Source organism: Lepidochelys kempii, chromosome 7 (genome assembly GCF_965140285.1).
Source record: "Lepidochelys kempii isolate rLepKem1 chromosome 7, rLepKem1.hap1, whole genome shotgun sequence".
NCBI lineage: Eukaryota > Metazoa > Chordata > Testudines > Cheloniidae > Lepidochelys > Lepidochelys kempii.
In genome coordinates this window covers 46555967-46582691 of record NC_136386.1, presented here as the reverse complement: position 1 = coordinate 46582691, position 26725 = coordinate 46555967, and the positions used below count along the sequence as shown (strand labels likewise).

At 57.1% G+C, this 26725-nt stretch overlaps 2 protein-coding genes across 6 annotated transcripts in view; both read right to left on the bottom strand.

Annotated features, from left to right (window-relative positions):
* Nucleotides 1-26725, bottom strand: part of ACY1 (aminoacylase 1) — a 451002-nt gene that overhangs the window by 123625 nt on the left and 300652 nt on the right. The gene's annotated exons all lie outside the window — the stretch shown is intronic.
* PARP3 (poly(ADP-ribose) polymerase family member 3) lies at nt 8636-26638 on the bottom strand. Of its 4 annotated transcripts, none has more exons than XM_073352513.2 (12): nt 26573-26638; nt 25251-25305; nt 21021-21230; nt 18213-18338; nt 14952-15143; nt 14246-14381; nt 13207-13433; nt 12250-12414; nt 11456-11542; nt 10640-10817; nt 9462-9608; nt 8636-9207 (listed from the first exon to the last, which is right to left on the bottom strand). In XM_073352513.2, exons 1-12 carry the CDS (start codon nt 26608-26610, stop codon nt 9038-9040), a joined length of 1731 nt encoding a protein of 576 aa, XP_073208614.2. In that variant the 5' UTR covers nt 26611-26638; the 3' UTR covers nt 8636-9037. The 4 variants fall into 4 exon arrangements, with proteins under 4 accessions (XP_073208614.2, XP_073208615.2, XP_073208616.2 ...); XM_073352514.2 differs by having other exon boundaries at nt 21021-21227; XM_073352515.2 differs by lacking the exon at nt 25251-25305 and having other exon boundaries at nt 26573-26627.

Below are 26725 nucleotides of genomic sequence, written 5' to 3'. Positions count from 1 at the left end.
GTGTGTGTGCTGGAGGAGGCTTGAGGGCCTGGCTGAGCAGGACAGTGTAAGGGAGCCCAGGCTGGTGGAACAGATGGGCTCAGTGGTACCCAGAACACCAGGTGGCACCCCAGAGTGGGGGGTAACCCGTCATAGGTTGGCTTGGAGACTGAGCTTGGCAGTGACTCTGAGGTTAGCTCAGGGAGTATGGAGGGAGGCTGGGGCAATGATAACGGTGGTTTGGAAAGGGCAGTGTAAGTTCTGGGGTGACAGGCTGGTACAGACAGCGCTTTGAGAACTGGTGCGATGGGGTAGCTCAGGGGGCTGGGTCAGCACAGAGTGGAGTGTATGTGTGGGGGGATGGAGTAGCTTAGGGGGCTGGCTGGGCTGGAGCAGCATGGAGTGGGGTGCATGCGGGGGGCTGGGATGCTGGGTCAGTGTAGAGTGGGGTGTATGCATGGGGCTAGCTCAGGGAGCTGGGTCAGCGCGGACTGGGGTGTATGCGGCGAGGTAGCTCGGGGTGGTTGGCTGGGCTGGGATGCTGGATCAGCACAGAGTGGGGTGTATGCCGGGGGAAGCGGTAGCTTGGGGGCTGGCTGGGCTGGAGGTTCTGAGTCAGCACAGAGTGGGGTGTATGCAGGGGGATGCGGTAGCTCGGGGACTGGCTGGGCTGGGGTGCTGGGTCAGTGCAAAGTGGGGTGTATGTGAGGGGATGGGGTAGCTCAGAGAGCTAGAGGTAGTGGGTCAGCACGGATGGGGGATAGCTTAGGAGCTGGTCCAAGCTTGTGGTGACTGGCCAGTGTGAATGGGTTGGCTCTGTTACCAGGGCTCAGTGTGTCCAGAACAGCTAGACATTTGGGCCCATGGTTCCTTGGCCTTTGCGGGGAGTTGGCACCATGAGCACTGGGCAGGGAACAACTGGGGGAAATCCATGGGCTGCTCCTTCTACCTCAGGGGGCACACATGGCTCCAAACAGGATAGGCCAGGCCGGGACCGTGGCCCTGCACCCCGTCCCCCTGCACCAGCCGTGTGCAGCAGGCCACTCAGAAGTCCTGGTTCCTCCCTGAGCTCGAATGGCCATCTAGCGCTGGGGGAGCCGGCCCTTTGTACAAAGCAAAGAACTCCTCTTTCACTGGGAGGTGGGGGCGGGGGGTGAACTGGAGCAAAGGCAGCTGGGCCTCCTCCCCCCGGCCGAACTCAGTGCTGGGGGAGCTGCTGCTGGGCGACCCCCCTCATTTACCCACATGAGCCCAGCCCAGGGAGTAGCAGCCCCCGGCGCCTCACTGCCCACAGCACCCCCTTAGTAGGGGCGGCGCCGGTGCCCGCTGAAGCTGCCAGGCCAAGCAGAATTGGACTGGGGAGGAGGGCAGAGGCTTGGTTCTCTAACCTGCCTTCAGCCAGAGGGAGCACCCCAGGAGGCCCCATGGCTTGTGCCCTGGTGTAGATAGACCTGAGCGTTCCGGCTCCCTAGCTCAAAGCTTCCTCCAGTCCCACTGCAGCGCCGTCGCTTCCTGAACACAGCCCCACCCTGGATCTTGGCACACACGCCAACAGCTAGCCCAGCCTGCCGCAGCTCCCCCACTGTGGCTACTCAAGTGAGTTTTGATCAAGCCAGCTAAAGAGCGAGCTTGGATATGCTACATGTGCTCCATCAAGCCTCGTGCATCCACAGAGCTCAGTGCACTCCCTTCACCTGCCAGGGCCTCTCTTCCCCACAGTATTCTCACCCAGGGCAGGCCACTTCCCTTGGGGATTATGCCAGGGAGGGCAGCTTCCATTTCCTCTAGTGCCCCCCACGGCCCCAAAGCCCCCTCCCCAGCCACCCCAGCCCAGCACCTGCCTGTGGGGCCCCTCCCCTGCTGGCAAACTCTCCACCAGCATGAGTCTGGGGGTAGATCAAGCCCCTGTTGTCCGGATGTCACCCATCTGAGTCCCACACCCATGCTGAGTGGCGTCTCTCCCATGGGCTCCGGCAGCAGAGGGCATGGTGGCCGATCCCAGCAGGGCAGCGCACAGCAGGGCTGGAGCCTGGCAAGGAATTTGGTGTGGGGGTTCCAGGGGGCTCCACAAAACTGCAGGCCTGGAGGGCCACAGTAGGCAATGAACAATGGGCTAAGGGCAGCCCGGCCCTCTGGGAGAGAGGGTAGGGTGACAAGATGTCCCCATTTTATGAGAACAGTCCCAATATTTGAGGCTTTTTCTTGTACAGAAGCCTATTACCCCCCACCCTCTGTCCCAATTTTTCACACTTGCTGTCTGGTCAGCTTAAGAGAGGGGACCAGGAGGGCTGTGTTGAGCGCTGGCCTCTCTGCCGGAACTGGGGAGGGACAAATGGGCACAAATCCAGCCCCAGGAGAGGTGGGTAAATCAGTGATTTAGGAAGCTTCCCCTTGGGCTTGTGATGGAGTGTCTGCCTTTGAGCACAGAGTCTCCTTCACCCATTGGCCCCCGTTAGCCATTGCTAACCCAGAGCTCATTCGCGAGCAGCTCGCGGCTGGCCTTCGAAGCCAGCTGTTTGGCTTTGGACCGGCCAGGCATGTGGCAGGTTCTGGTTCCTGGACAGGAGCAGTGCGATGCTTAGGAGCTGCTGCCAATCCTCAGGTCACAGTTTAGAACTGGCTTGCTAGGAGCATTCTCCAGCAGCTCCCCTAGGCTGGGCAGCAGGACCCTCCTGCCATGCGCCCTGCAGAGAGGACATGGAATGGGGATGACCACAGCCAAAGCCTGGGCCATTCAAAACCCACCCCCCTGCTCTATAAACAGCATGCTCAGTATTACAGATCCCTTTCTCTCTGCTCTCCTTCCATGCCCCCCTAGACCACTCCCAGGCACAACCTGGTCCAGTGGCCAGGGAACCTGCCTGGGCCCTAGGAGATCTATTCCCAGCGCTGCCACTGACTAGGGGGCTGGACTTGATGAGCTCTCAAGGTGCCTTCCAGCCCTACAGTTCTATGATTCTAAGTCACTCTGTGACTCAGTTTCCCCCATCAGTAACATTGGGACTACGAGCCTTTACCATCCTTTCAAAGGGCTTTGAGATCACTGGATGAAAAGCACCAGAGGAGAGCACCTAGCTCCCCCTCACAAAACACTGGTGCAAGAGCAGTCTGCCTCACTCTGAAGGACCTAGTCTACACTGGAAAGGGTTTGCGGGTATAGCTACACAGCTCCAGCAGCTAGCCCTCCCAGGGGAGACGCAGCTTTCCACAACAGAAGAATGCTCAAACCAGTTCCCCAGATGAAGTATCCTATACCAGCCAAAGCAATTGTTTTACTAGTATAACTGTCTACACTAGGGCTCTCGCCAGCATAGACAGGTCTTTAAAATATCCCTCCAACCGACATTACTAGCTAGTTTCTCATCTAACCCTGGCCTAAGGCAAAGCCCGTGTCTGTGCCCGCTCAGTGGCCCCCTTCCAAGCCCCAGTGGTAAATGCACCTCCTTTGCCTCCAGATCTCTCCACCACCCCCGCCGGTAATCTGCTCCTAATCCCATAACACATTTGGGACACAAATTATGTGAAACTGTCTACAAAGAAGGGTCGGATCCCTTGCCGAGGGCCTGCAAGATCGGGCCTCACGCTGCCATTCTCCTTTAGTAAGAGAACAAATCCCCTCCTCCCCCCACTTCTCCTGGCAGGAGGTGGGTAACTCACCAGACTCGAATGTCCTGGGAGACTCTTGGGAGGCTGGCACCCAGGCTGGCGGGATCCTCATCTCGGCTCTATCAGATGAGCAACTTTTACCCCTCTGATCGGATACGCGCTGTGATGGCTCCAGCTCTCTCCCTGCCCCTGGAATCAGGGTGGGCTTGATGGACCCATGCTACCGCGCACCCCACGCCTGGTGGGGACATGAATGAGCAAAGCCCACCCGACACAAGGCGGCAGGTGTCTCACCTCCATGCGCCCGCTTGGCTCATGGCATCAGAGTCCCCCTGGCTCCCCATGCCAGTGTGTGTGTGTGTGGGGGGGGGGTCCACTGTCCCAGCCCCTGAAGCTGGGATGATGGAGGGCCTCACAGCATCCTCTGGGGAAGCAGGGGCCACATCTGCCTGGCAGCGGTCCCCTCTCTCCCCCCTCTGGATGGGTGCCGGGAGGCTGCTGCTGCTGCTCTGTGCTGCGGATGGCACAGGCTGTCACATCTGGTCTTTGCCTGGCCTTTTAAAGCACTGTCATTCACACAGAGAATTCTACTGGGTCCTAAGCAGCCTCGGCTCTCAGACCCACACCTGGGCCCAGGCTGCCCCCTCACCACACTGCCAGGCCAGGGGCAAAGCAAAGGTCTCACCTCCGGGGCGCCGCCCCTGCAGGGGAGAGGATCAGGGCCAGCTCTTGCACGCAGCCAGGCCATGCATCACCTAAAGCAGACAAATACCAGGGGGGCAGAGTGGAGAGGGGCTGGTGCCTTGGGCTGTGGGGCTGGAGGCTCAGGAAGGGATGAGGAGCTGGGCTCAGGCTGCTGTCCCCCAGCTTGGAGTGCTCTGCCCAGACTCCTCTTTCCAGCTGTAGGGGGCGCTATGTTATTTTGAGGGTTCTAGGCAGAGGATCCCAGGTGTCCGGTTCGGGGAACCCTCTTTCTACTCTGGCTAGGCAGGGCCTAGCAGCCCAGGGGTTCCCTGCTCCAGTCAGGGCATGTGGCCCAGGACCCCTGCCCTCCAGAGACAACTTCAGCCACTGAAGAGACCAGCCCAGGGAGTCCCATGCAGGCGGTGGGAGTTTGCTAACCTGTCTGTCCTGCCCGCCCTGGAGGAGCAGGGTACAGACAACAAGAAGGTTAGGGCCAAGGTTTTCCTACATGGCCAGTGATTTTAGGGGCCCAGCTTGAGACGCCGTCAAGGGGCCCGACTCTTAAGTGCTGAGCACCCACCTTCTGAAAATCATGCCCCCTTCAGGTATCTCTAGGTGGGCCCCCAAAACCATAGGTGCCCAGAATCACAGGTCACTTCAGAAACTCTTGGCCCAGACAGGGAGAAAGAAGTCACTGGCTGTTAACGGCTCATGGGGAAAGGGGAGGAGTGTGTCTAGTGGCTAGAGCAGCAGGCTAGGAGTCGGGACTCGGGGGTGGGGGGAAGGAGTCGAGCCTCAGCTCTGCCACTGATCTATTACATGACCTTGGGCAAGTCACTTCCTTCTCTTGTAACACAGCAATCTGGTTTTGCAGAACCCATGGCCAGAGCGGATGAACGCCAAAGAGGGCTATGAAAGCTGCAGCCTTGCTCATCGGTGGGGGGGCTTCAGCTGGAGACATTTTGCTTGCCCCCTCAACCATTCTTATACCTGTTCCCTCAGCCAAGCCAAATGCTTCCTGGGACCCAAGTCCGTTGCGGAGGTTGTCATACATACTCCTCAGGCATGACCAAGGGGCAAGGGCTCCCCACCCAGCCACACCCCTGTGGCAGCACCCACAAAATATACTAGCTTAGTGCCTGTGATTATGTCTCCCCTGAGTGGCTTGGCCCAGCAAATGCAACAACCGGCCACACAGCTGATGATTACTTCTCCAGCTGGAGTGGGAGAGGCTTGGGCTTTAGGTGAAGGTCCCAGGTTCAGTCCTCGTTCATGGTGGTGGCAAGAGGGGACAGCTGCTGTCCAGAACAGAGATCACAGTTTTCAGGGGGGAAGAAGCTGCAGGAAGCCTGGGATCAAGTGAATAACCAGGCCAGATCCTTAGTTGCTGCGAATTGCTGGAGCGCCATGCCCTGACTTCAGACTACACCCTTTTCCACTAGCTGAAGATCTGGCCCAAGTACGTCTAAATAAAAATGACTTCCAGAGCCATCCAGAAGGATCAGCCCTTCTCTACAGAGCAGAGGCTTTAATGGCTAGAGCAAGACCTGTTCCTCCTCCCCCATGCCTCAGGGCCCATGGTGGAGGAAAAGACACATTTAGCCCCACAGCAGTGGGAGCTGAGGAGAGGTTCCTTATTTACGAGTTTACATTGCAGCCATTAGCTTGTTTACAAGATTTTTTTTTTAAGGGAACCCATTATTCTCAGGGAGTTTTACCTCTGGATTTTATGGCCCTAGAGGAGCTGGAGGCCAAGATTGGATTGGCTGGCGAGCCAAACAAGGAGGTGGCGGGTGGTGCGGATGACGAGATTTTTGCTCCCATTATCAAGCACTGTCACGCTATCGAGGGAACAAAGCAACTGATGGCAGCAGGCCCAAGACACCACTTGTTGCAAAAGAACAGCCAGCAGCCTTATACGCCACGATGATATTGACACAGAGAGGGTACGGGGGATCTACTGGGGTAGAGAGGGTGTGTCAGTCCTTATTTCTGAATTAGGACCCAGCTGCAATTAGCGTTATGATCTCGTTTCACTGCTTTGAAGGGACTTGCTCTCATTAAAGAATTACAGGGCCAATAGGAAAAGGGAGTACAGATCAGGATTGAGGGGCACTGGCAGAACAGAGTGGGTATGGAGCCGGCTTCCGACAGCACAGTTAGCATCCATGTCCTAAGCACAAAAACTGGACTGAGCGCAGATTGGTCAGTGGGGACCTGCCCCTTTGGCTGCTGCTAGGGGAAGCAGTACATAGACAAAGCCTTGCGCCCACAGGTGTGCTTGTGCAGAGAGGCAAGGCAACAGGGATGCACTACGCAAACACCATGGCAGGCCCCTCACGCATACGCTTGGCTGTGGCAGAGAAGTTTCAGAGTAACAGCCGTGTTAGTCTGTATTCGCAAAAAGAAAAGGAGTACTTGTGGCACCTTAGAGACTAACCAATTTATTTGAGCATGAGCTTTCGTGAGCTACAGCTCACTTCATCGGATGCATACTGTGGAAAGTACACAAGATCTTTTTATACACACAAAGCATGAAAAAAAATGGGTGTTTACCACTACAAAAGGTTTTCTCTCCCCCAACCCCACTCTCCTGCTGGTAATAGCTTATCTAAAGTGATCACTCTCCTTACAGTGTGAGAAGAGGCTCTGGTATCTCCCTGGCTCTGCTTCCCCCAGAAGCCACCCAGCCCTGGAGAACCAGAGGGGCAGGCAGTGGGAGGATGCGAGAGCAGCTCCAGGCAGGCCAGGGGAGGCACTGGACAAGGTGTGAGGTACAGCTGCCCCACCACTCCCTGGAACAGAACTCATCACACTGGATATACTTCAGCCAGGGCAGCTGCTGTAGACTGGCAAGGCCATCACAGCCTGGGGGAAATCCTGCCTCTCCCAGCTTAAGGGGAGGTTTGTCATTGACTTCAAGGGGCCCAGATTTCTTGGGTGCTCAGATACCCCTGGTGACAAATCCCCCATGCTGAGCCCCATCCTGGTGGCTTCAGCCCTGACCCTGCACTTCAGGCATCTGTGAGCCCAAAGCTGGGCTACTGCAACTGGTTAGACCAGGGATAGCTACACCACCCTGCTCTGCAATGGCTTCCCACTAAGCAGAGTCCACTTCACAGCCTGTGCCCTGTAGTTCGAAGCCCTTGATGGACCTGGCTGGCTGAGACAGGCCTCAGCCTCCGGGACCTGCCAGGCCAGCCACCTTCCACCACCCGGGGGAAGCTCATCAGTGCAGATGGAGCTTTCGTGGGGGCTGGCACTAGACTCTGGAAATTGCCTGTGTACAAGATGAGACCAGGCCTGGGCTGGAACACAGCTGGGACCACAGCTGAGACAGAGGCCATGCTAGTACTGTAGAGTTAACCAGTGTTCCTGCCCTCTCAAGTTAGCCTGCTCGAGCAAGAACAGCCATGCCCAGAGTGATTGCGAGTGGGGCTAACAGGACCTGCAGCCCATCCCACCGGAGTTCCAGGTTCGTGGGTGTGGATGGCACTCGCTGTGGGACAACCTTCAAGGGACAACTCAAGTTACCTGCACCGATGATGGGCCCGTGGCTTCCCCTCAGTCAGATCTTCCCGCAGATGCCCAGAACTCCACTCACGCAAACAGAACAACCCCGTGAGCCAATCCAGCTTCTTCCCCACCAGGCCAGCGAGGAAGAGCGAGATAGATTGTTATTGTTCTCTCACCTAGTAATTACCGCCTGGATGCAGGATACTATGGTGATGGCAGCCATATAAGTAGCCAGATTAGATAAGGGAATATGTCTCTTTAGTTTACTTTGCAAAAATTAACCCCTCAGACCGGACTCAGAGATCCGCGATGAGTGTGTCAGCCCCGCCCCACTTCCCTGCTCTTGTGTCTGACCCCCAATTCCTCCTCCTGTTTCTCTTGGTGCCTGCTGATCCCATGCCCCATTGTGCCCCCCGCCACACTTCTCCCAGCACCAGGGTTTCTAATGGGGCTCCCCTGGCCTCCTCCCTGTTCCTGCTTTCTCTCTGTGGGAGAGACCAGAGAACAACCTTCCCCCAGCCTGGCTGGCAGGTGCCTGGGAAGCTGCACTGGGATCCTGATCAGCAGCCGCTCCCTGCCCTGAGCTCCTCACCCACAGCATGTCTCCTGGGTAGGGCACCCCCATCCCTACAAGCCAGGCCACATCTCCTGAGGCCACTGTGCAGGGCGAGCAGATCTCCCGGGGCGGAAACAGGGAGGGGAGTCCCTTGATCTTTCCCCTCTGCCGGGATCTCCCAGACAAGAGCTCCGAGAGCAAGAGCAGGCCAAAGAGATGGGCTCATGCCAGCCCCTGGATCCAACCCCTGCTGAGTTCTTCAGCGCCAGGGTGACACACGGGGGGAAAGCTGACTGCAATCTGCACACGCTTTTATTTACAGTAAAAGAAGGCCTCAAAGCACCCTGCGGCTCACAGACTCCAGCACTTGGGAGTGTCCCCCAGAGCCCCAGCAGAGACTGCTGGGAGTTTAACTGGCTATGGCAGCTGCACCCCAGTCCTCTCCTCCAGGCAGCATGGCCCAGGGACTCCAAGCGCAGGAGCCACGCATCTCACGGCACGTTGAAGAGCATCTCTCCAGGCCCATGGGACTCAGGGATCCTGAGCCAGCGGGCAACAGAGGCGCTCCCACAGCCAGCCCACTGAGCGCTGTCGTCTAACCCTGCTGCAGGTGGCACCCTGGGGTATCGTCGCCATCGGCACAGCAGGCCACCGTCTCCCAGAGCTGGAGGGGTGCCGGGCCTGCGGGGAAGCACCTCAGAGGCGGAGCTGGAGCAGGTAACGGATCTGGCACTGGCTCTCCCGGTAGATCAGGTACTCGCTCTGGCTGAAGTAGGAATTCCGGTACTTGGCCACTGGGATGGGCTTCCCCTGTGGCACCAGCACCTTCCTGCCCTCCATCTTCAGCTCCCGGTCACAAGCAGGGTCTGGGGAGGGTGGGACGAGGAAGGGGTTAGCGCATGGGACTGGGCCTGGAACTGCCAGCAACAGGCTCTGCAAGACCACCACTTATCCCATTGCCAAACCCCCACTCTCCACCGTCCCCCCATCTCCAGCTCCAAATCCCCCCTATTTCTGTTGTGCCCCCCCATTGCCAGCACCTTCAGCCTCCTCCCATTCTGAATCCCCACAGGCGGGGAGCAGCCCCCAGCGGGGAGGTCAGATTGGGGAGCACACTCACCTGGCTCAGTCTTGCCGCAGGCGATCACACTGTCGTACCCCGGGGGGGCCTCGCACAACGATGAGTCGTCCTGGGTGATCCGATGCTCCTTGCCTAGGGCCACCTCGTTGAGGAACATGATCCCGATCCGCTGGGAGGTGCAGCTCACTGGAGCGGAGAGACCGGCCTGTGCTGCTGAGGCTGGCTGCAAGGCCCACTCCCATACCCAGCCTGGCTGCCAACCTGGCACAGCCTGCCCTGTAGCGTTTCCCAGCGCTGGCAACAGTGCATTGAATTCCTGGACTAGGGGGTGCAGGCCAGTGGCAGGAGTGGCGGAAGCTCCCTATAAGTTGGGGGAGCCACCAGCACCCAGACCGGATCCCCACCCCTACACTGCTCCTTCTCCCTGAGGCCCCACCCCCTGCTTGCTCCTCTCCCCCCTCCCCCACCCCCCCATTATTCGCTGTTACGGCTGGTAAAGAGTGATGGGGCCCTGGCCCCCTCAGTTCCAGCACCCCTGGCCAGTGACCCAGAACACTCTCTCCTGAGGGGCTGAGGACTGGCACTGATGGGTCCCAAAGCGACTCCTGTCCCCCATCCTCCCCAAGAGCAGGACTGCGAGGCGGGAGGGGACAAAGCAGGGAATGCTGGAGGAGGGGGGGGCCATGGATACATCTAGGTGTGGTGTGCTCCCAGCTGCCATTGCCCTGGCTGGTTCTGCCCCTTTGTCCCGCCCTGAGCTGTGGGCAGGGCAGCACTCCTTGTACTTCCAATCACTCCTCTGCTGTGGCCTATTAAAGCTGCCTGGAAAGCTGGGGAGCCCTGCTCCCCCAAGCCAGGAGCTCTCCTCTGCCCTGAGAGGAGGGGGAAGCTGCTCTCCTCACTTCACTCTCCCTTAGTCTAACCTCTGGCTCGCACCCTCGTTTGTGGCATCCCACCACCCTGGCATGTCATACTCAGCCCTGCTGCAGCTGGCTCTGACAGCTGGGCCACACCATCCAGGAGGGTGCAGGCCTGGGGCAGGAGAGGGAAAGGGGGCCCTGAGAATGTAATGCCGGGGCTTTCCACTGTCCCCAGACAGATACTCGCCCTGCAGAGGCTGCCAGTGTCTCCCCTTGCCTGGAGGGGATCAGAGAGGGGTGGGGGAGGAAGCGTGGATGGCTGGGAGAGCACCCAGGCCAGGCAGCCGCGGGCCTTACCGTATCCCATCGACTTGCCATTCTCGGAGGCGAAGTAAAGCCCCTTGCCCACACGCCCGCCGGAGTGCGGCATGATGCGCAGGCCGCTCTTCAGGATGGCGGCGACAACAGCCACGTTGGTGCCGTGCCATAGCAGGCGCCGGTTCTCCAAGTGGTCGTGAGCCTTCATGCGCTCGCCCTGCAGAGCCGGACAGGTGCAGTCCTCAGCTCCAGACAGAGAGAGGGCTCAATGTCTGCAAATGCTTTGCACCCCCAGGAGACACCACCCATGACCTCCCTGGTGCAGAAGGAATCTCAGCGCTGGGGGAAGGGGCTGGATCTACAGCCCTGCAGCCCACAGGACAGATGTGGGGACCAGCGAAAGCAGTATCCACTTCCCCCACTGCTGTCCTGCGGACGGCAGCTGAGGGGCCGGAGGGTAGCTGAAGCTCTGAGACCCTGTAGCCTTCGGCCTCTGCCCAGGCTGCCAGAGGCCCCGTCTACAGTCAAACCTTCACCCGTTGCCAACATCAGTTCTGAGCCGCTGCCATCAGCCTCCCTCTGCTGCACCCATGAGTGCTGGCCGATGAGACCTGCCCCAAGCACAGTTAAATGGTCCACGCTGAACCCAGGCAGAGCAGCTGGAAGCTGCTGGGGCTGAGCCTGTGCTGCAATGGCTGCACGGCCAGGGCGCCGCTGGCTCTTGGGGCCTGACACCAAGCCTGGAGCCGCACCCAGCAGCTGTTTGCGCCCAGTGGGAACTCTCCCCCACCTGGCCAACAAGTGAGCGCCCATGGACACATGCGCCCGCGAGCGGCAGGGCACTAGTTCTCTCACCTCTCCCTCCCTCTTCACCTTCCAGATGTTCAGGATCTTGACCTTCCAGTGGCTCGACCCGGTCTTCTCTACGTAGGTCTGGATCACCTGGGGGGAGACCAGAGTGATCGGGGGGTACCTGGGGTGAGAGCAGGCAAGAGCAGTCCTCTGCTTGCCCTCTCAGTGCTGGCACCCGTCCCTCCTGCCCTGGCTATCACAGAGGTCCACACGCGGGGCCCCAGGGTTGGGGCCTGCCCCACAGGAGCAGGTTTCTCTGCTTGGTGCTGGAGAAGCCTCTGGCATGATGACAACTGAACACGTTCGCTCCCTCCGCACCCAGAACTGCCCCCCTTCCCAACACCTCCAGCACCTCCAGCTCGGACCCACAAGATCACCAGGCCTGGGCTCCCCCACAGCCCTGTCAGCTCCACTAGCGGAACCCCTCAAGGCTCTGGAGGGACTTACCCCTGGGGAGAGAGGCCAATTCACCTACCCCAGGCTCCTCCCCGGTTTGGAGAGCCCATGGGGTGCTGAGATATCCTGGGGAGGAGGGCACACACATCCCACCTGGCAGCTGGGCCCCTGGAGGAAGCAGCTTCCTCTCCATCCCAGACAAGTGCTATGCAGGTGGCGGGGTTGGCACTGTACAGACCAAGACAGAAGTGCCGAAGGAAGGACCCAGTGTCCCCAGGCATTCCCTCAGGGACGTGGCAGCCCACAACCCCTCTCACACTGGGCTAGCGCCCCCCACATCGCTCCCCTGTCCAAGCTGCTGCCTCCACCAGGACACTTGGCATGTGCCAGCCCCTCCAGACCTGATAATCCTCCGACGCCGGGTCCACCAGGGTGAGCTCACACTTCAGAAGCTCATAGTCCTTGTCCAGTGGGTGAGGCACTTCCTCCACCTCCACCTTCACCTCCTCTTCCTCCTTCTCCTTCTGCGCCTGCAGGCTCTGGGCCAGTTCAATGTCTGCCAGCACCTACCAAGGCAGCAAGCCGGGCTGATGGGAAGGGTGGGCCACTTTAGCCCCTTAGTAGCCCTGGAGGCTCCTTCCCCCTCCTGTCCAGAGACGGCTTGCCCAAGGGTGGGTGTGACCCCAGCTGAGGTTTGTATGCCCCGCTGCCCTTCGCAGCATGGCCTCAGCCTGCCCTCTCCTGCCCGGAGGCTCCCCAAAGGGGTCTGGTTTTACACACCTGGGGAAGGAGAGGCCCTTTCGCCCGCAGCGCCCATGGGAGTTTGGATGCACACTGCCCACACGTTCTTCAGCAGGCCACCCTGCTGGGGCGGTGGTGGGCAGCACCGTGTCCCCTAACCCACTGGGCTCCCAGGCGAGCAGCAAACACACCAACAAGGAGACGCCGCAGACTCCGGGTGGCTATTTCCCCATGCAGGGCCAGGCCTCTTCCCCCTCTCACAGGGCACTCCGACCCCTTTCTAGAACCAAGGAAGCAAATGGCACAGTACCACCCCACGTCACTGCCATGGCAACAGCAGGGGTGAAGGTGGTAGCTTTCCCAAGCGCTGTCCTGGAGCAGAAACTCCTTCCCCCAGGCAGGAGGAGGCACTGCACTGCTGGCCCCAGGGAAATCCAGCCGGCCTCAGCCCAGGGCGAGGGGGAGGGAGAACATTCCCATCGGGGAGACTGGGCAGGCAGCAGGAAAGCTGTAAGGGAGAGAAGCCTGACCAAGGCACTGGGGGGGTCCCACCCTAGCAAGCAGGAGGAGCCAGCATGGTGCAGACCCAGCCCAACTGCCACGGGCAGGGCCCTTACCAGCAGCATGTCCTTCTTGGCCTGGACTATCTCCTGCTTGTTTATGGTGGGGGGCCTGGAGCGGCCGAAGCTGTGGGGAATGATGGTGTAGAAGCGGGACGACAGCTCCTCCAGTTGCTTGCCAGGCAGCGGCTGCTCCTGCAGAGCCATCTCAATGGCCTCCAGGGCCTCGAAGCCCTTGGCGATCTGCTGCTTGCTCAGCTTCCCCAGCGGCATCTTCTTCACGTCTGGGGCAGGCAGACAGGCATGGGGAGGGGAGACGAGCAATGGAGGGCTTAGCTGACGGCTGGTAGGGGCACCTGCATCCCCCCTCAGACCTGAGCCTGATCCCTTCCCCTCGGGGGCCCCAGGGCAATCCCACACACAGACCCCTGGGCTCATACAAGTCTCCCCCATCCCCCAGGGCAGGGGGGCAGGGCTCTGTGGTGTGGGTTCTGGAGTGCGGCCAGGGATCAGGAGTTTGGGGTGCAGGGGGGGACTGAGTTTTGGAGGGGCTCAGGGCTGGGGCGCAGGCTTACCTCAGGCGGCTCCCGGTCAGCAGCGCAGTAGGGGTGCTAAGGCAGGCTTCCTGCCTGTCCTGGCACAGCGGACCTCGCTGCACCCCAGAAGCGGCCAGCAGTAGGTCCAGCTCCTAGGTGACTCTGCGCGGCTCTCGCCTCCAGGCACTGGCCCCCCCGCTCCCATTGCGCTGCCCCCCATCGCCTAGGAACTGGATGTGCTGCTGGCCGCTTCCAGGGTGCGGCGCAGCGTCAGAACAGGTAGGGACTAGTCTGCCTTAGCTGGGCAGGACTGCCAACAGGACTTTTAACGGTCCGGTCGGCGGTGCAGACCAGAGCTGCCGTGACCCAGTGCTTTACAGGCCGCGACCCAGTCCTGGGTCATGACCCATAGTTTGAAAACCACGGCCTGGCCCTTCTGACCAAGCCCTGGAGACAGCTAACGGAAACACTGAGCAGGAGTCCCGGGCTGCCGCAGGGCTGATGCTGCAGGGGTGTGTGCTGCCTCCCCCCTGCCCCAAGGGCCCCGCTCCCCACTGTACCGATATTCATGGTCTGCATGGCCTCTTTGAACATGTCATTGCTGAAGATGAGTGAGACCAGCTCCTGGGTGGCCTTGTCCAGGCTGCAGGGCAGCGTCCTCTGCTTGGTGCGCTTCCCTCCATCCACGCTGTCCACCTGGAGAGGGGAGAGGAGAGCTCTAGCTCCGACAGGCAGAGGGGCTCCCCCTCCGGAGGACATTCCCACCCACCCCATAGGGCATTCCAATGTTGCTATGCCAGCCACCAGGCCAGCTGCACGGAAAAAGCCCCCCAGAGCCAGCAATGGATCCCCCCAGCCCTGCCCGGCCACCCCGCCCCATGGAAGTTTGTCTCCAGCGGGGAGCTGCCCTGAGGGGGTGAACTGGGGCCGTCACCTGAAGCAGGATGTGACACTTTGCCACCTGTGGGCCAAACCCCGAGGCCCTCGTTCACTCCTCATGGAGGCAAAGCTTCCACCAGCTCCCGTCATGCTCTCAGGCAGCAGCCGGACACGTACCCAAGCCAGGAGTTCAGGACATGGCCCCTGCATTGCAACTGCACAGCCAGGAGGGGGACTGCCTTCCCTGCTCCCCCAAGTCTCCAAACGGGGTTGTGCCAGTCCCTCAGCCCCATGGCACATATGTCCCTAGCTGCCTCGGGCAGGTTCCTGTTTTCCTGGCTCCATGTGGGGGCAGCCTGGCTTATCCCGGGGCCCCCAGTCACACACCTTCACGGTCACCTCCTGCTCCTCCTCGGCCCCGTGCTGCACCTCGATCAGGGTGTACTTGCCAGGGTGGGCCACGAAGTTCTCCCGCTCAGCCCAGCTGTTCTTGGTTTTCTCCCGGAACTTCTTCTCAAAGTCCTTCTTGGCAGCTTCCAGGGAAGGGAAGGGGCTGAGCTTCGACTGCCCCACCTCCCCCTAGGAATGAAAGAAACCCGTGGCAGGGTCAGGGTCAGTGCCCTGTTCCTGTGTTCACTGCTCACCTTCCCCTTCAACTCGTGGCTCCCCCTGGATTGGGGCTGCAGCTGGCCTCTACAGTGCAGCCATGGGCGCCTTCACACAGGTGCAGCCTGTGGAGACTACAGGCCCCAGCTTGCAATTCTCCATTTAATAAAGGCAACAAGGATGCACTGCATGCTGGGTAGTCTACAGAGGCTGCATGTATCTTCCTGGGACATGAATCCAATTAACTAGCTCTCCAGCTAAGCCCGACTCTGACTCTCCTGCATGCACAGCTTTGCCAAGCCACCCAAAATGTCACACTCATATTCCAATCCCAGGGTAGGGTTCTTCTGGCTAGCCTGGGTAAGTCAGACTAGGGACATTACAGACAGAGGTGGATTTTCCTGCCAAAGTGCAATGCCCTTGGCTAGTTTTTTGCCTGGGGCAATAGATGGGAAGAAGTGTTTACTTAACAGTGGTTTCCCCCTGCTTTGCCGAGTCCCCATGGCCCCTGCAAGAACAGCACAAAGAGGAAAGCAGCAGGCAAGAGAACCATGTTGGGAGCAGGTGGCTCCTATCTGGGCTTGATTCCATGGGATGGTCTAGGAAGGAACCCAGATGTCCAGGGAGGCGGGATTCTTGAGGCCCATCCTTGCCCAGCTTTGCAAATTCTGCTAGAGTCCTCGTCACGGAGCAAGGTTTGGAAAAGGTGTTTGAAGTACGAGGAAATTCCCAGCTAAAAACCTTTGTTAGGCTAGAGTCAGGGCTAAGCAGATGTTCAACTCACCCTTTTGGAAGGTGCCTTTAAAGAATGTTGCCAGTGCAGTTTAAAAGACAAAACCAAACTAGAACCCTGGAAAACCTGGACATGCGAAGTTAATTTCCTATTTGAAAAATGCTTCAAATGATGCAATGTGTGGAATTGCCCAGCCAGACAACCCTAACTCTGCCCCAGAGCATCAGCCCATTAGGTGATCTTCTTACAAAGTACTTCAGCTCAACCATTTGTCACATTTTCAGAGCAAATATATGTGTATCCCTCTCTGTGGCCCACCAAGAGGCCATCAGCCACCATCTCTTTTGGGCGGAGACCCACATCTCACTCCCTCCTGACCAGGGACTTTAAAGCTGCACAGCTTTACACTGGAATATCCCCAGCAAGCCAGACTGCTCAGCAGGCCTGCGCCTGCACTTTGCTCTCTCTCCAAAAACTCTGACCAGTTTACCACACAGCTCCTTCTAAGCAAGCACATATATTCTCAGGGTAAAAATATTACAGATATAACGTATTAAATCAATAGGTGACCCCACACACATGCTAAAAGCTTACCACAGACCACTCCCAACTCCAGCCCAGGCACTGGTAAATTTCTTGAAAACCCACAATTACAAGTTAATCTATCTAAGATCCAGAACCAGGACAAAGGCCCCGAGTCAGTTTAGGCTCAGGCTACTTATTCTTATCCCTTTTTTTGACTGTTGGTCTCTGAAGAATTCAGTTTGAACCAGTATACAAGAGCGTCCCCAGGAGGTGGTACCTCTCCGGAGGTGTTATGACCTGAGTGATTTGCCCTAACTATCCCATTCTGTTTTCACTTCCTGGAGGGGCTGCGGTAACCCTCTCCCCATGAAGTGCATACAGCTCCGGGCTCACAACAATCCACAAACCTGGCCTACACCTAATATCGGCTGGTCTCCCAAAGTGGGGCAGGAAGTTGCTCTGTCTGTCACACTGTCACTACAGGCTACCAGAGCCTTGTTTTTCTGGAAGTTAAAGCTACACCAGCTGCAACCCGCACAGTGTAAAGCAAATTAGGGCAGGGACAGCCCTAGAGCTCCTGGGACCTTGTCAGTGAGGCACTGGGTTGGGCTGTCCCTTGCATGGCTCGGCCTCCTTGGGAGCATCGAGCAGGGATCTGAGTCACCAGGGCTCAGGGTGCTGAGGCTAACAGCCCTGGTGCTAAAACTGGCTTCCGCGGGGACTGTCTCCCCATGACACTGACATCAGCAAGGGGAGTTCTTAGAACTCGAGGAAGTGGGTTGAGACTGACACCAAGTGGCCAGGGAGGGAATCTCACTATGGCAGCCAATGTAAATCATCCGTTTACATGACAGTGTCCATCCCCCAATGTGCTGGGTATTGCATGCAAAGCAAGACAGCCCCTGCAGAGCTCACAGCTTGAGAGGTCCCTTTTGGAGAGGGAGCCAGACACCCACATCAGCCCCTCTCAGGGGGACATGCCCGGTAGCTTCAGCCCCCCTTTCCCTGGCCTGTCCGGAGTGGGAAGGGTGTACTGTGCCCTCCCCGCGTCTCCCCAAGGAGACTTTTGTGGGGTCTATTACCTCCAGTACCCAAGGGGATGGGGGCAGGGGGAAAATAAGAGCATGTGGGTCTGTGCTTTGGGAAGGGGGTGGGAGCTTGGGACCCCTGTGTGCAGCAAGTGGGGGATGGGAGGGGGGCGAACAACAAGAGGAAAGGGTGAGTCATGATTTATGACTCCGCACTGCTCAGTATAGGCTTCCCAAGGAGCAGCGTTCAGACCAGAGCTTCCAGGAAGCACAGAGCATGTGCCATTCGTGCCCTGCGGGGGGACAAAACCCAGACACTAACTGCGCTTCCACTTAGCTCAGGGGGATGTGGGGGAGCTCACTGGTCAGCTCCAGGGGGTGCGACCAATAAATGGAGCTTCAGAACCACCTTTCACTTGGATCTGATGGGACCCAAGGCAAACAAACACGACGAGCAAGCAACCAGGAGAGAGCCGGAGTTTGAAGGGGGGCCATAATGCAAGCACACAAATAAACAAACAAATGTCAGCAAGCAAAGGATGTAGTTTAAACACCCAGCTTCTGCACGGGAGGCAGGCGCCGTGTCTAACAGCCCTGGATTTAGCGTACTGCCATGTCCCCTAGGATGGGTGGCCCTGGCTGGGCCTTGGCCTCATGGCAGCAGAGGTAGCTACTGTAACAACGCCCCCTGGTGGCTGGCAGAGAGAGGTACTGGCCCAGCTGTGGCAGTGGCTGGGCAGGGAGTAGGACACTCACCACGCGACCCCAACGGTTCCAGCAGCTGTAGCTGCCATTCTGAGCGATGAGCTGGATGATGTAGAACTTGTTGTTGTTGTTCCCGACGTTGGTCTGGTTCAATACGCAGTCGTAATCCTCGTGGATCTACCCAGCAGACCACAGGGGAGCAATGAACTCGAGTGGCCCCTCGAGCAGGGATGGCTACACAACTGCTCTGGGACAGCCGCTGCTGGGGTCAGACAGGGAGGGGCTCCCTGGGGCCGGGATCCCCAGGACTGTCCTGTAGAGCAGTGTTAGTAATGCGGTCTGCACAGGGAGGGTCATGGAGGGGCTCCCTGGGGCCAGGATCCCCAGGACTGTCCTGTAGAGCAGTGTTAGTAATGCGGTCTGCACAGGGAGGGTCATGGAGGGGCTCCCTGGGGCCGGGATCCCCAGGACTGTCCTGTAGAGCAGTGTTAGTAATGCGGTCTGCACAGGGAGGGTCATGGAGGGGCTCCCTGGGGCCAGGATCCCCAGGACTGTCCTGTAGAGCAGTGTTAGTAATGCGGTCTGCACAGGGAGGGTCATGGAGGGGCTCCCTGGGGCCGGGATCCCCAAGACTGTCCCGTGGAGCAGTGTTCGTAATGGGCTCTGTGCTGGAGTCAGACAGGGAGGCACTCCCTCGGGCTGGGATCCCTGGGACTGTCCCATAGAGCAGCATTAGCTGATGGGTTCTGGTGGGGAGAGGCTCTTTCAGCTCTGCCTAGCGCTGGAGGCCAGAGCGCTTACCAGCTCCCAGGGACCGAATCTTTGCAGCTCCGCCGCAACCCACGAACTTCCTTCTTTCCCAGGGCTCATGCAGCGGGCTCTCTGAGCGCCAGCATTTAGCCTCAGGGCCGGCCTTAGGGCCAGGCAAACGGGGCCCACGCCCAGGACACTGTAGCCAGGGGGGCACCACAAGGGGCTCGCCCTCCCACTAGCTGGCTGTGGCCGGACTCCTCTCTTCACCGTCTCCTCCCTTGCGCTGGGCTGACGGGCTTCTCCCTGACCCCAACCCCCTGGCCCCTCCCTCACTCGCTCCTCAGCGGCTCCAGCTCTGCCCCAACCCCAGGGAGCCCAGAGCAGCACGAATGGGGGGGGGAAATGGGAGGGGAGACTTAAAGTGACAGTGGGCTCGCTGTCTCTCAAACTTCCCTAACACACACACAAAAGCTCTCACACCCACATACACTCTGTCTCTCAGTCCCCCAACACAGATGGTGGGTGGGTGTGTGGGTGGGTGTGTGGGTGTCCGTACATTTGAGCCCAGCCTGGTGATCTGACAACACAGTCTCACACTCCCCAACACACACAGTGTCTCACACAATCCCGACAGACAGTCACACACACACACAGGCACTCACTCTCTCACACTCACGCGCACACACACGTATTCTTGTTGTTATTACTGTTTGGTACTTCCTGTCAAAATGCTTGTGGTGAGCCAGGAGTGGCTAGGGGCTACAGGAGGGCCCTGGGCTCTGGCAAGATGCAGCCGCCACGTGACACCGCAAAGCCCACCTTGAGCCGCAGGCCAAGCTCCAGGCACCACAAGCCACCACAGAAGTAAGGGGCAATACACTAGGGGTTCTCAAACTGGGGGTCGTGAGGTAATTACATGGGGGGGTCGCGACTTGCCAGCCTCCACCCCAAGCCCTGCTTTGACTCCAGCATTATAATGGTGTTAAATATACAAACAAGTGTTTTTAATTTATAAGGGGGGGTTGCACTCAGAGGCTTGCTATGTGAAAGAGGTCACCAGTACAAAAGTTTGAGAACCACTGCAATACACCATGTACCATGCCACCCTTACTTCTGAGCTTCTGCTGACAGTGGCCTAGGAATTTGCTAGTTGTAGCAGTTACTCATTGTGACATTATCTGATTAAAACATGACCATGTAGATCATTGTTGCAACCACTGTTACATTTGCAACAAATCTTGTACCAAATGTGGCATGTAAGATGTCTTTGAAAAGGTTAGGGTTTGCTGAATATGTTTATGCATGCATCATTTTTGTATTTGAAGTTACGAGTATTGGCTCTATACCTGTATTTCATATGTTTGCTCCCGGGGTAACGCCCACAAGGTAGTTAGTCAACACAGCTTGAAGGGACTAGTCAAAGTAACAGGTTTCAGAGTGGTAGCAGTGTTAGTCTGTATGAGCAAAAAGAATGAGGAGTCCTTGTGGCACCTTAGAGACTAACAAATTTATTTGGGCATAAGCTTTCGTGGGCTAGAACCCACTTCATCAGATGCATGGAGTGGAAAATACAGTACAGAGGTATAAACACACAGAATATGAAAAGATGGGAGTTGTTTTACCAACTGATCCCCCACTTGGTAAAACAACTCCCATCTTTTCATATTCTGTGTGTTTATACCTCTGTACTGTATTTTCCACTCCATGCATCTGATGAAGTGGGTTCTAGCCCACGAAAGCTTATGCCCAAATAAATTTGTTAGTCTCTAAGGTGCCACAAGGACTCCTCGTTCTTTTAGTCAAAGTAAGTGGCTCATCAAGGGACACTTAACTCACAATGGACCATGGGAGATGCCCACCTACATTGAATGGACTTTCATGTGGACATTCCATATGAAGTATAGGTAATGGCCCGGAGGTGATGGGGGCGGGGGGGGGGAAGGGGGTGGGAACCTATAGGAGCCGGGGGGATGGTGGAAGGGGGAGGCGCCAAAATACAAGTTATCCCAGGGCGCCATTTTCACTAAGGCCGGCCCTGGGGCCAGGTGACGTGCGAAGGCGTCTCCTCCTCCCCAGGGGACCCTGCTGCCTGAGCCTCACTCATACCTGGGCATCACTGCCATTGCTCAGCTGGCAAGCAGAGTCGATCTTGGCTTTGAGCTTCTCCTTGGGAGCGGTCTTCAGCGCCTCCATGGTGGAGCGGATGCTGTCCTCCTCCGGCTCCTGCTTCATCTTTTTGTCCTGGGCTGGGGCCTGGGCCTTGGCAAGCGACTTGCGTTTGGGGGCCATTGCTCCCCTGCAGCGATGGCCACCCTGCTGCAATAAGAATTAGGGCCTCCATTAGAGTCACTTATGTCCTGCAGAGGCAGGATGGAGGGTGAGGAGGCCGTTCTCTGTCGCAGGCCAGCAGCCTGCTCAGTTCCCAGGATTATCCCAAAGCTACACTAGCAATGGGTGAACACCAAGAGCTCTTCAGGATTGGGTCCAGGGAGGATGGCTAGTCTTGTGCTTATGGCACCTGGAGACCTGGGTTCTGCTCCCAGCCCTGCCACTGACTTGGTGCGTGAGCTGGTGCAAGTCACTTTACGCTCCTCCGTGCCTCAGTTTCCCCACCCATAAAATGGGGATAATAATCATTCCCCAGCTCGAAGAAGGGATGTGTGAGGCTTCATCTCACTAGCGTGTGTTGAGTGCATAGAGATCCTTAGATGAAAGATACTTCACAATAGTCTATAAAAGCTGCCATTGAAATGTCCCAAGCCCAGGTGCCCTCCCGTTTCTAGTGCTAGCCCAGCTGGACTACACCGAGGCTTTCCCCAGCCCTTCCACTGGAGCCCTCACAGGACAACTTCCCATATCTGCTTAGCAAAATCTGCCTCCTTTCCCCACCCTAGCCCACTAGCCCCACGCACACCAAGAGAATGCAAGCACACCCCCCACCACTGCTACTGTTCATTTTGGAGCACTTGGAAGACAGACTAACACGGCTGTTACTCTGAAACCTGTCCCAAAGAACTTACAGTCCAAGGCCCAGGGGCCGGGACAGACGGGATGTGACTAGCAAGGACCACACAGTGCTAAAGGATGAGGATTATGAGTGGCAGAGGCAACCAAAGAGGAAGAGGGGGAAACCACTGACCCCCAAAGGATGTTTAGTTACAGTTTAGGCTGTCCTTGGTCCACGCAGAGCAGTATGTCTCTCCCAGAAAAACAATAACAGGAGACTAGCTCAACGAATGAAATACCCGTCTAGTGCCTGGCGTTGGGCAACGGCTCCGTCCAGCTGAAACAACTTGTAATTTGACAGTGGCTGCGGCCCAGGGGGCGAGCTGCCAATGGGGAGTTTAGCTGAATATGTGTTTCCAGCACTCTCCTGCAGAGCCTAAGTCCTGGACTGCATTCCAGGCATTGCTGTTCCTCTCCCACGCCCCACCCATGGGGGCCATCCAACCAGAGTGAGAGGAGGGGCAGCCAAAGCCCGACTGTAACCAGGTCCCTGATTCGGCTGTATCTGTAGCATGGGTGGGTCCTTACTCCTTGAGGGAGTGGTGGTGATCAGATGCTCTGATTCCCTCTGCTTAAGGGAAGGCCCTATCTGCACTGGAGTGGGAACCAAGTTTGAAACCCTCTAACTTCTCTGTTTAAACACAGACCTGGCAAAGACAGTTTCTAGCACTGCTCACCAGGCCATTGTGGGCAAATGGTCTGGCATTCTGAACAATCAAACCAGGATGTCTCTCAAGCCCAGCGCTGCCATAGCTTAGCACAGCCAAGGAGGAACGAGTTTTGCTGGATCCTTATTTAAATGCCCCCTTACATTTGAGCCCAGCCTGGTGATCTGACAGCACACGCGCACACCCCAACTGAACCACACCCAGTCAAACCCAGACAGCCTCAGCCCAGCTGACATCAATGGGGATTTCAACCTCAACCCCGAGTTAAACCTCCAGACTTCACTCAGCATCCAGCTGCAATGCAGCAAAAAGCAGCGTGATGGGATTATGTAGCAACACAAAGCACGTTGTGTTAGGATGTACTGACACAACAAGCGTGTCCTACACAACAAGCAGCTGAAAGAGACAGCCCCTTAGCTGGCTGGAAGCACGCCCCCTTTGGGTGATCATGACATGCAGGTTTCTTAGGTGACTGGTTGCTGACTGAGGAAGTTTTAAGGGGTGGGAGAAGTGGTGTCACAGATGTGTCAGTTTTCTGCAGTATCCTTGGGAGATCTCACTGAACTAAGTTTGAGTCTCTTTGGGGCTCATTGTATTAATAATACATTAACCGTTCATTTGCGGGCCTGGATTGTACATAACTCCTCGAGAGAGGGAGATGAGAGACCTGGGGGTTCACAGAACTATAGCGAACAATGGGCCAGATAAGAATGGACTATGGGAACAAAATGTGTTAAGTGGTTTTCATGGGAAAAAGCTATGGGGAGGTGAAAGCAAATTCTCCACATCCAGCTATGCAAAAACCTGGCGGCCTTTTGAGACCACACCCTGAGGTGTGAGCTGTTGCATGCTGATTACTTATTGAGGCCAAGATTACAGGCTCAAGCTGTATAAAGAAAGAGCCAGGACTATTCCTGGTGGTTCTGAGTCTGAGCTGGTTATTAACTCATAGCCACACTGAAAAGCTAGCTGTGGGGTTTGAAGGACTGACATGTCCCAGGGCCAGAGGCTGGAATTGGGGTGACCTGTGGCAAGCGTTTTAGCATATGTGTAGGTTCTTTTAATGTTATTAATATGTTTATCTGTAATGCTTTCACCTTACAAATAAATGTGCTTGCTTAGAAAGAGCTGGGTGGTAACTGATAACTGCAGGCCATTATGCTGTTCACGATCGCTGGAGAGAAAGCGAAGTGCCGACACTAGTCCGTTTAGGCAGCCTGGCTTGCACAGTGTAGTTCTTAGACAGCAGGCAGGTCTAGCCTACTCTAGAAGACTCTATGGACCACTGGAGAACTGGAATTATAACATCACAGACACCAAAGAAGTGAAATCTAATTAACTGGGAAGGGAAAGCATTTTTATTCACACTATTTAAAATGCTGGTATTTTATTTTAACTCTACTGAATTCAAACACCCACTACGTACTTTGGAGAAAAGCTCTCTTGGTTAAAGATTGCCCTTTTAGTCCACACAAGCAGCCACCAAGGAGTCCTCCAGGAAAGCCAGAGAAGACTAGGCTTGCCATGCTTAATATTTCTCAGGCAAGAAACTACCAAACCTTTCAACCTGCGAAGCCTCTAGTAAGCAGAGGGCGGGGGGGATGGTACAAATCTATATGTGGCAGGTCATCTTTAAAATGTAAAGTGAAGGGGTTTATGGGTAGATTATCTTTTTTGCCCCCCTATTCTGGGAAAGGGGCAGAAAAAGCAGCTCAAACACAACCTCTCCCTTGGGACCAAGAGAGAAATTTAATCCACCCAGCCAAATGGCAAGCACCGGTTGCACTTCTCCAAGTAAGCTTCATTTGCATACCCTGGCACAAAGGAACACAATGCCAGCAGCAGACCCCAAACCAAAGGGGAACCTGGGTTGGAAGAATCACCCGATTTATTCCAGGAGTCCAAGTAATATAAGCCAAGAGCAAGATTCAGAAAACAAGGACCAAACAGGAAGGAAATACGGCAGGGCAGAAGAATTCCAGGCAGAGATTGCACAGCTCAGTCTCTAGTGATAAAATCCCCACTAATGGGCAATGAAGACTTGAACCTACATACTCCGTGAATATGAGATTCACGGGACTCCAGATGCATGTGGCTGTATTGTATAGCCCTAGTCCTACGCAGCTGTGTATGGGTACAGCGATACCCATAGAGCAGAATGCCCCAGAGTCTCGCCAGGCTCAGTGCACGACCAATCCCTTTGAGGGGCATTATCTCCGTAAGCGTGGTATCTGAGTAGGCAGGAAGCAGCCCTGCAGGGCCAAAGAGCAAACAAGCCACAAAAACAAGGGAGGGGTGGAGAACGGGGCCTTTCCAGACATTTCTGTGCACAGCAAAGCAATGGGAGCTTTGGCGAGGCGGAGACAGAGCAGGGAGAGCACTCGCATTACCCTGGGGTTTGCTGGTCCCGAGCTAGAATTTCTTTGGGGAGAAGGAATCTGGCAGGCAGGGAAGGTCCAGCACCACAGTTCCATTCCCAAAATTAATCATGCTACAGATCAATCCCAGCAGCCACGGCCTGAAGGCAGCAGATTGCGTGCCCTGCCCTTGAGGACTATCAGGGCTTTAACAGCAAGGGACAGAGGCACAGGGCAGCTGCAGGCTCAACTCAGCTGTTCTCCACCTGCCCTCTAGCCTGCTAGGGAAGCAGAGGTGCACTCACCCGCCTGGAGTTCCTTTGCAGACTGGGGGTGCTGGAGCTGCTCCTCCTGGCCAGCCTCAGTAGAGGAATACAAAGGGGACAAGTTTAGACAAGCCGGAGCTGGCACAGCCGCCTGCTCTTTCCACTCTCCCTACCATTCTCCTCCTCCCAGTGACCTCAGCCTGCAAAGCAACTCCCCTTGTGGGAGAGAAGCCAGCTCAGCCCAGAAAAAGGAGTCACCTGGCACCGGCTCTGCACTGCGTGGGCTCAGGGGAACCGAAAGGGAGTTGCTAGGGGAGAGAGACTACAGTGAGAGACTGCCAACCCTTCTAGAAAGGACGACGTGGGGGTAGCTCTCAGCCAGGCCAGCACATTCCAGCCTGGATGCTCTCAGACTTGTTGCTGTTGGAACAATATGGTCAGGACAAGCCCCTCTTTCCCTGCAGAAATTCTGAGCTGGGTGCAGCTAGCAGGGGTGAGAACCACTGAGCTAAACAGCAGCGTGGGGGGGGGGGGGGGAGGGCTGGTGGCTAGCGCACATGATCAGTCCAGGGAGTAAATCCTCCACCAGTGGAGCTGTGGAAATTTACACCAGCTGAAGATTTGCCCCCAGGGTTTATTTCCTAGCTGCCCCTAATTTATTTTTAAAGTGACTCTGGGCAAGTAACACCAGCTGTGCCTCCCTGCCAAACCAGGATACCAGCACCCACCAGCTCCGCACAGCGCAGTGAGCCGTGGGGATGAAGGGCACCACAGAAAGGCACCCTGAATTCCGCCGCCTGGCATCTCAGTCCCCCAGTGAGGTGGGAACTTCATGGCCCAACTGGGACCAGTTTAGATGCTCCTGTGCCCAAGTCTGAACTCCGCTAGAATCCAGTGGTCTTTGGGACAGATCCTGCAAGGTGCTGAGCACCCCACACCACTCAACCCAACAGGAGCCACAACTGCTCAGCACCCCCTGAGGCAGGCCCTTTCTGCTCACCTCTCCGCTCTGCCCCACGGGTCTGCCAAACCCCCAAAGCAAGAGTCCAGCTCTAAACATCACCTCCCAAAGCCACCGCCCCGCACAGGGACCCCGGCCCCAACGCTGCCACCCGCTGCTGAGCCTGAAACAAGGGCCCCCCTGCAGACTGCTCCCAGGCAGCGACCCGCTTCACAAGGTCACAGATCACCACCCCCAGGGCCCAGCCCCAAGCCCTCGCCCCCTCCCAAGCCCTCACCTCCCTAACCAGCCCCCCGCCCCAACCAGTCCCGGAGCCGCCGCCCCGAGCCCTCCACAAAACTAGCCCCAAGGCCCCGGCCACCCCACAGGCGGATGCATCACCCCCTAGTGGCGCACTCACCCCACAGAGCCGTCGCCTTCGCGGAGCGCACTGCGCATGCGCAAAAAGAAACCAGCTGGGGAACTGGTCCCGTTCACAGGCAACTCAGCTCACCAACAGGAGACAGGGGGCGGGGCCCAGCGGCAGATTTGTCCAATAGGAGGGGGAGGCGGG